The 8,766-nt window shown below is 37.0% G+C and overlaps 1 protein-coding gene across 1 annotated transcript; it reads left to right on the top strand.

Annotated features, from left to right (window-relative positions):
- The first annotated feature begins 2,417 nt into the window (after positions 1-2,417).
- On the top strand, positions 2,418-7,473 carry LOC103699544 (1-aminocyclopropane-1-carboxylate oxidase homolog 1-like). Its single transcript, XM_039122837.3, has 3 exons — positions 2,418-2,977; positions 6,567-6,888; positions 7,115-7,473. The coding sequence occupies exons 1-3, from the start codon at positions 2,475-2,477 to the stop codon at positions 7,364-7,366; spliced, it is 1,077 nt and encodes a 358-aa protein (XP_038978765.3). The 5' UTR covers positions 2,418-2,474; the 3' UTR covers positions 7,367-7,473.
- Positions 7,474-8,766: the final 1,293 nt, after the last annotated feature.

The raw sequence follows: 8,766 nt of genomic DNA, 5'->3' as shown, positions 1-8,766 counted from the left end.
TTAATGTTTCAACTTATTTATAAATTACTTCTATTTTTTTGAGCAAAAAAATGGACAAACTACCATATGTTTAATTAGGGATGAAGTGGTACAAGAGGGAGAAGAAAATAGAACACAATAGAGTGAGAATAAAGAGGAAAAAATAGAAGACCAAAAAAAATAAAAATAGGGAAGCCCAACAGCCCAAACAATGCAATCCCAAAAGTTCAATCCTACTTGGGCCAATGTGGGCCACTTGCAGACCTAGGAGGCCCATAAAATAATTCAACGTCTAAGAGACCACCCGGATCCTACTACACATGCGATGGGGGGACTGATTCACCTAACCTATTAATGTTATTCACCAACGCAACTTTGATGTCGACCACGAAATCTATTCATTGTTCACCAGCTACCTCCTCGACCACCCTCTTCCATCACCCTCTTTCATTGTTCACCGAGCCTTCTCTATGACACGGACTCACACTTAGATAGGGAGGCCCCCCCATGGCCTCGGTTTTACTTCATCCTGTTGGATCCTTCTCCATCCCGGCATCCCTTAATAAGAGACTTACATAACTAATAAGCATTATGATGTACAACAGACCTCGCTTTGATACCACTTATTATGGACTTGCAGCCTAAAAGTTTAAGCTATTGAAAGGAGGACCTGCCTAAACTAATAAACCTTTGTAGCCCTTTTATCAATACATATGAGACTATGATAATCTCTTCTACCTAATCTCATGATGCCCTTATCACGATTGACTCTTACTCGAGAAAGAAGGCACACACATGGCCTAGGTCCTACTCAACTCTGTTGGATCTTCCTTAACCCTGGTATCCCCTAATGAAAGATTTACATGACTAATAGACGTTGTGATGCACAATGACGTTGGCTCGATATCACTTGTTGCATACTTATATTCCCAAAGCTTAAGCTGCTAAAAGAAAGTGCAGGCAGATGAATGAGAAAGTTTGGAGTGCTTTGAGAGGTGTAAGGGGTGTGATCCAATGGTCAATGCTGCGAAACATACAACCTAAATTTGGAGCGGCACATGCTAATAAATCCATCTGGCATATTTTTTATTTGTCAACATGGGACTTTTAACATATGGCTTGTGAAAACCGGCCCATATGGGCCCATCCTGGATTGAAGTCGGCAACACCCACTGACTTCAATTCAAAAATTCAAAAAAAGAAGAAGATTGGAATAGAGGAATCGCGTTCCCCTGTCCGATCCGCCAGCTGTTGAGAGGATAAGGCCATAGAGTCGTGGCTGGTGATGACTCTCAGGCCTTTCAAATAGCTGCCGACTGTTAGGTCATGCATAACCGCTGCCATGATCGCTGGTAGGTGTAACGTTCGCCAAGCTAACTCCCATCCAAAACTTGTATAAATCCCTCCTTTCCTTTTGCTTGATCAATCACAGGGCCTTTTCCCTACTTCTCCTTAGTCTCTGACGGCTGACGTGCAGCCACAATAGACTGCAGCCGCTCAAGATCTCCTCTTTCTCTCTAGCTTTCCCGACCGCTCTCTTCTTCTTTTCCTTTCCTTGTTTTGAGCATTGCTACCACAAAACCATCGGAACCAGTTGTCGTCGGCCGAGCTCCAATGGATGCCACCACTCTTGGTGAGTCCCTCACCTTCTCCATATGGTTATCCGATGAACAAACCCGAAACCGAACCCCATTCTCCTAATTTTGGGCAAAATCGAGACTTTCTTCTCGATCTTGACACCTCCCCAGATTGCTACTGCAGTCACCGCCATCTCTGCCACTGACTCCACCTTGACTGGCCGCCGGATCTCTAGCACCCGCAGTTGGACCTTTTTCTTCCTTTCCTTTTTCTTCTTCGATCTCATTTTTCTTCCTATTTTAATTTACTTTATTTATTTATTAATTTCTATATATATACATACATATAAATTCTGTTTTTCTTCCATGGCTTTTTTTTTTTTTTCTAGCCCACAGACATGATGCATAGGTGATTTTTTTCGATAGACAACCGAACCTTGACCCTTTATTGAATTTGAATTGAGACACTCTCTCTTCTTCCTCTTTCCTCTCTAAGCCAGATCCAAGGATCTTAGTTCAAAGTTCTAACTCTTTTTGTTTAGATTAAAGTTGACCTCTGAATGGAGGATCTGAATCGCTATAGTACCTAAGCAGCGTACCGATCTAATTCTTTAGTCTCATCAAATTATTTCTAAAATTTAATTATTTTTAATATTTATTGAGCCACTTAAATTATATCTCGGTAAGTTCAACTTACTTTGCTCAAACCAATTCATGAAGCCGGTACTTGTTTGAATAAAATCGGTGATACATGCAGCAGCGGGGAAATAAATAATAATAATAATAATAATAATAATAATAAAAAAGCGGTAAAGAAGCATCCACTGAAAGTTGTGGGGACCACTTTGCCATGATACATGTTTACTGTCATGCTGTTAAACCTCACCTACCATCTTCCACCCAGCCCGGTGGAAAGCCATGTCCCCCGACTACGACCGGGCCCGGGAGATCAAAGCCTTCGACGAGACGAAAGCCGGCGTGAAGGGCCTCGCGGACGCTGGCATCACCAAGATCCCTACCTTCTTCTTCCAACCCCCCGACGACTTCGACGATATCGATCCCGCCGATGCTCGCCTGCAAATCCCCGTCATCGACCTCCGAGGCGTCGACTCTGGCGGCGCCCGGCGGGAGGAGGTGGTCTGCGACGTGATACGGGCGGCGGAGACGCTGGGGTTCTTCCAGGTGGTGAACCACGGTATCCCCGCGGCGGTGCTCGACGAAATGCTTGCAGGGGTGCGGAGGTTCCACGAGGAGAAGACCGAGGTGAAGAGGGAGTACTACTCCCGGGATTCTAGGACGAAAGTGAGCTTCTACAGTAATTTTGATCTTTATAAGGCGCCGGCGGCGAATTGGAGGGACTCCGTGTTCTGTTGGATGGCGCCGGAGCCTCCGGAGCCGGAGGAGTTGCCCCTTGCTTGCAGGTATTCAATCTATTTCAAAAGTCAAGACTCCCTTTAATTCAGTTTCTTGATATTAGATGCGAAAGGAAAAAGGAGAGATTTTTCTTGCTTGATGGGACTGAGAACATTCCTAACAGATTGCTGATTTTATTGAAACGCGGTGCCGACTAAGTAAGAATTGAAACTGCTGCAGCTTTTGTTAAATTCCTTGCCTAGTTGCTTTACAAAACCACTTCCAACATGGATCTGGATCCAGTAGTTCCTTTACTGGTTTCCAAGCTGTAATAGATGCCGAGAATCTTCTTCTAAATTACTGCAGTGACCTCACAACTGGTGACACAACATAATTTCTTCCACAAGTTTATCATTTTAGGGAATTTACCTGCCAATGTTTATAAGAGGACACCCTTATTTTGGATCATGGAGAAAGTCTCCGTATTCTCTTATCCAGATCTTTCTAAATTTCTTTAGATTTTTTTTCTAGACAAAGTAGATCTTCCTAATTTTCTTCCTTGTAATTCCATTCTTTTCTAATTGGATTATAGCAAGGAGACTTCGCTGAAGTTTCTCATTCTATTCGATGCACCTGGTCATGCCTGCCAAAGCGTTGGACTCTGAATGTAGTAATATCTCTAATATTAAGCTGATTTATCCTCTTCCCCTTGGCAATGGAACAGATAAAATTCAACTCATATTGTCTGTATATTGTATCTCATATTATTTTGGCACATTCCATATATCTTTATATATATATATATATATATATATATATATATATATATATATATAATTCCAGATTCCTCTTCATCAAGAGCATTTATTAAACAATGCCTTTGTAGTTCAGTGGTCATAGTGGTGCGCCACCTGACCAACAATCTTTAGTTTCTGTCATATATATTCCATCTTCATTAGACTACTTTGGAGCAGTGCGCTAGTTTGGGATAGTCCTCCATACCAAGTTTCCATGCTGAATATCAGCCATTTCGTGGTTCACGGTTAATAAGCTCTCTATCAGATGCATATAACTTTTATAGTTCTGGTTTCTGTATCCTTTGCACTAGATTGTAGCTGGGCAGCTTTCTTAGCGACTATGGTTCCATTTGGGGAAGCTTTTGGAGGGCCAAAAAGCACTTTCTGGCCCTCCAAAAGCACTTTTGGTAAAAATTTCAGGAAGCTGTTTTAGCTTTTTTAGAAAGCTAAAAACAGCTTTATGGGAGAAATTCTATTTTGGAGCTTTCCGAAAAAGCTGTTTTGAGCTTTGTCGGAAAGTTATTTTTTTAACCAAAATACTTGTAATAAAATATAACAAATATATACTTTATAATCTGCTGGTGCCCTAACAAAAAACTCTAGCCGTGGATCAAGCTTTCGTTCGTGCAAAAAAAGGTATTCTTGTTTTCTATTATTGTATTATACTATAAATATAATATTATATTACATTATATCATAATACATTAATATGTTATGTTAAATAATTTAATATTATATTATATTATGAAAAATTAATGTACACTAATAATTATAATATTTTGTACCTTTATTATTGTATTATACTATAAATATAATATTATATTACATTATATCATAATACATTGATATATTATGTTAAATAATTTAATATTATATTAAATTATTATGCTGTAGTATACAATGTTATATTACTATATTATAATAATATTATATTAGATTACAGTAATATTATATTATATCATATATTTATGTATTAATATATATTATATTTTATTATGCTCTGTTGTATAATACTATGCAATATGGTAAATTTGTCATTACAAAAGTACTTTTATAGTTTGTTTACCAAATACATGTTAAAGTGCCACAGTACTTTAGAAATATAGTTACCAAACAGCAAACAGATTTTTATAAAAACTTTACTTTAGAAGGCTCTACTTTCAAAAGCTCTACTGCCAACAGCTCTCTTAAATGGGCCCTAACTCTGTTTGCATAGTTGGTAACTTTGTTATATTGATACCTCAGTTTTGACATCTTATTTAGAAAGAAAAAATTTTATCCAAGTGATAAAAGGGATCTTACAATGGTCTCCTGATTCATTCGAGATGAATTTTGGGCACTCCATCTTCATCTCATTATGATCCACCTGGGAATTTACAAAAGACCAATCATATCAATTGCAACTCTAGTGGCATTGCTTGGATCGGGCCTATTTTGCTTGCTTCTGATTGCAACTCTGCTTTCCATTGGTCCATCTGTACTTTGTTGGCAAACGACTGAAGGAGAACACTGAAACCACCACACACAATTCTGCCAATTGAACTACTATGCACAAGTACTTGAGTTGACTACACAATTCATTGGATATTGGGATCTTTACTTTTCTCACAGACCTAAAATTTACTGCAGATTTTTGAACTGAAAAGATGCAAGCAATAAATGAAATAACAACTATAATTATGTAGATCATGGTGATTTGTGATCGTAGTAATTTAAATAGTATCTATAGAAGTAGGAGGAGCAAGAATAATTAGAAGAAGGTAGTTTGTATTGAATGAATCTGCCCACTTTAACAATCTCTCTTCATTGTATTACTGGGTGAATTTCATATCAATATCCTTTTGTTAATTAGGAAACCACATAAAAATTTTAGTAGATAAAAATTATTTGTTGATTCAGGTTTACCTCTTCATTCAACATCCTGGAGTAAATTTAGCTACCATGTCATATGTCTGTGTTTCTCATGTTATCCCTATTTATGAAGATAAGTGTACATCTGATGAAATAGCGATTGATAATCTTTGTTTAAAAAAAAAAGAGGTGCCCCAGTGCTCAGAAAGGAAGATGACTATCCCAAAGATAAAGCAGCCCAAAATCAAGGTCTCAACTATGTCAGTCTCTATGCTCAGGTATCAAGTGGAGGGCACAGTTGCTTTCTGGGTCCTGTACTTGTTGACTTATGGTTGAGGCAGTCTTTGTTCTAGGGTGCAGTCTTTGTTTTGAACCTGATCAACTAAGCAGCTGACTGCTTCCATTGTTTTTTTTTGCTTCATCATGGCCGGGAAAATAGTGATTGATCACCTAAAACTTCTTTAATGGAGAAGTAAACAACACATAATGAGGTATATAATTCAGATTTCAGGAAATACGACAGTAATCATCTCAATGGGCTTTTTCTTTCTATCTTTGTAGAATTCAATAAACCTTATCTATAAACTAATTTTCACTCCTAAAAAAATGGGTGATTTCTGCAATGTTTTCAACAGATCTAAAGTGTACCAATTATTCTTGCACCCTCAGGATCAGAAGCAAATTTAGAGTCACATGAGTTCCTTTTGAAATGTATACCATTTTTCTTTTTTTCTTTGATAGGAATTTATATTAGATCTTTAATTTATACCATTTTTTACTAAGAATTTGCCTGTGACATGCAAATCATTATTATGAATAACACTATTCTTGTTTTGACTTCATTTTTAATTGGAAAAAAATGGAATCGAAACAAATAATACTGTTATTCATAATATTTATTTGCATGTCACAGGCAAATTCTTCGTAAATGACAGTTTAATTGAAAATCTGAAAACTGATTAACGAACTTTGCTACTTTGCCTAACTAATCCTCTCTTCGAGTTTGTAGACAAATAACCTTTGAATATTCAGATCATGTCAAGAGACTGGGAAATGTTTTGTTCGAATTACTATCAGAAGCCCTTGGCCTTCCCTCCAGCTACTTGAAAGAGATGGAGTGTGCTAAAGGGCATGCCCTTGTTTCAAACTATTATCCACCATGTCCAGAGCCACACCTCACTCTTGGAACTAGCAAGCATTCTGATCCAGACTTCCTTACCATCCTTCTACAAGACCATGTTGGTGGTTTGCAAGTACTTCATCAGCAACAATGGGTGGATGTACCTCCCATGGCAGGGGCTTTGGTGGTTAACATAGGCGACCTTCTACAGGTATGTTTCCATCTAAACAACACGTATGCTTGTATTCAGGGACGCTGATGCCAAATGTCTTATGAGATGCATAATATTCACATCTAGTAAAATTTTTCTTTTTAGTGACACTACAGTTTAATCATATAATTCGCAGAATTAAGCTTTTGTGGGCCTTTGTGATTCATTTTGCAAGATCTCCATCTTTAAATGTTTCTTGCTCTTTTGAATGCCTTTCTGTATGCAGTTGATCTCCAACGACAGGCTCAAAAGCGTCGAGCACAGAGTGCTTGCGAACAATGTAGGCCCAAGAGTTTCAGTTGCATGCTTCTTCACCATGCATCTTTACCCATCCTCAAGGCTATATGGTCCGATCAAGGAGTTGCTATCTGATGAAAGCCCGCCATTGTATAGAGAGATCCTACTCAGGGATTTTATCTCGTACTATGACTCAAAAGGACTCGATGGACAATCAGCTTTAAGTTATTTTAAGTTGTAATGAAGAGTGAACAGAACCTGTATCCAAAAAAAAAGGAGTGATCCAAAACATTTGTATTTTATATAAAAATACAATAATCACCTGCTCAAGAAACATCTTTAAATTAAGGAATTACAAATACTTAGTGTTGATGGTAATAAAATTAATTCATCAATTGCCTCTTAATATATACAACAACCGACATCTTGAAATTAAAAGTCATTATGGAGTGAAAAAGATAATCGGGACCATAGTTGGCTGGTTTTAGTACCATTACATTATATAAAGAAGCAGCAATCAGGAATTTCAACTCGAATCTCTCAATAAAATTTAAAAAAATAAAAAAAATGAAAATAGGATTTATGTTCTTTTTTTTATTGATGATCCACACCTCAAAAATTGAGGTACATAATCTTATTTATAATAGTAGCGAGGTCCAGCCTTTTACACTTTGGATTGGATTCCTCTTTTAGTTGTATATTTTGAAAAATAAATATAACTAATAAAAATAATTATAAAAAATACTAAAATTCTAAAAAAAGATAGTTTTTGATTTTTATATCAACTTTGCTTTCATCGCTTTGCCTAATTCTTCATATATTGAAAAATACGCCATGTCAAAATCTTTTTCGAAAAAAAAAATTTATTTGATTCGCTTGCTTTAGAGCACAAATGATAGAATTGTAGTATATTTCAACCCTATAAGGGGTTGGCCAAAAGTTATAAATCTCAAAAAGTTACCTAACTTAAAAAAAAAAAAGATCATTTTAATCAGGGATCGTATGACCAAGTTATTGTCTCTAAAAGTTTGGTTTGCTACTCAGCTCTATTAAATCCTTCTTATAATGGCCAAAATAATCAACATCGAGTTGGGTGATTCTTCTAGATACCTGAAGTGGCCAACATGATCCACGTCAAGTTTGGTGATCCTCTTGAATATCCATAGTAGTCAAAATAGTCCACATTAATCTAGTGATCTTGTTGAATACTTTTGGTGGCTAAAGTGGTCCACATGGAGTCTGGTGATCCTCTTAAATTAAGACTTCCCTTGTTTAGGATATTTAGCTCCTGCTAAGTAAAAACGGAAGATGGAAAAATGCTTGCTTCCTTGCCTCACGGTTGAACCACTTGGTTTTGCACGAAGATGATTTTTGGCTTTGGTCATCTCATCTCAAGATATAGGAAATAGCTTTGCTATAGAAGTTGCTGGTGCTTGTGTTTATAGACATGATGTTGGAGAGTTAGATAATATTCTCCCCTTTTTTAGTAATTATTTGATAGATTTTCACTATTCTTCTTATCTTATTCATATTTCATCACTTCAATAATTGTTTGTGCCTTTAAGGAGCACAGAGGGCTGCACATACGATGGTAAAGAAAGCAAAGAGATTCCTGACAAAACCCAAAAAACAAAGATACAG

The sequence above is a fragment of the Phoenix dactylifera genome, chromosome 6 (genome assembly GCF_051530095.1).
Source record: "Phoenix dactylifera cultivar Ajwa chromosome 6, Ajwa_hap1_PhDact_Kaust_v1.1, whole genome shotgun sequence".
Taxonomy (NCBI): domain Eukaryota; kingdom Viridiplantae; phylum Streptophyta; class Magnoliopsida; order Arecales; family Arecaceae; genus Phoenix; species Phoenix dactylifera.
This window is presented reverse-complemented; position numbering and strand designations above follow the sequence as displayed.

Excerpts from the sequence above, each read along its gene's own strand:
- LOC103699544 (XM_039122837.3), top strand. The coding sequence starts at position 2,475 with ATGTCCCCCGACTACGACCGGGCCCGGGAGATCAAAGCCTTCGACGAG. Across the intron at positions 2,978-6,566 it reads GAGTTGCCCCTTGCTTGCAG|ACAAATAACCTTTGAATATT; the intron begins GTATTCAATCTA and ends TCGAGTTTGTAG. Across the intron at positions 6,889-7,114 it reads ACATAGGCGACCTTCTACAG|TTGATCTCCAACGACAGGCT; the intron begins GTATGTTTCCAT and ends TTCTGTATGCAG.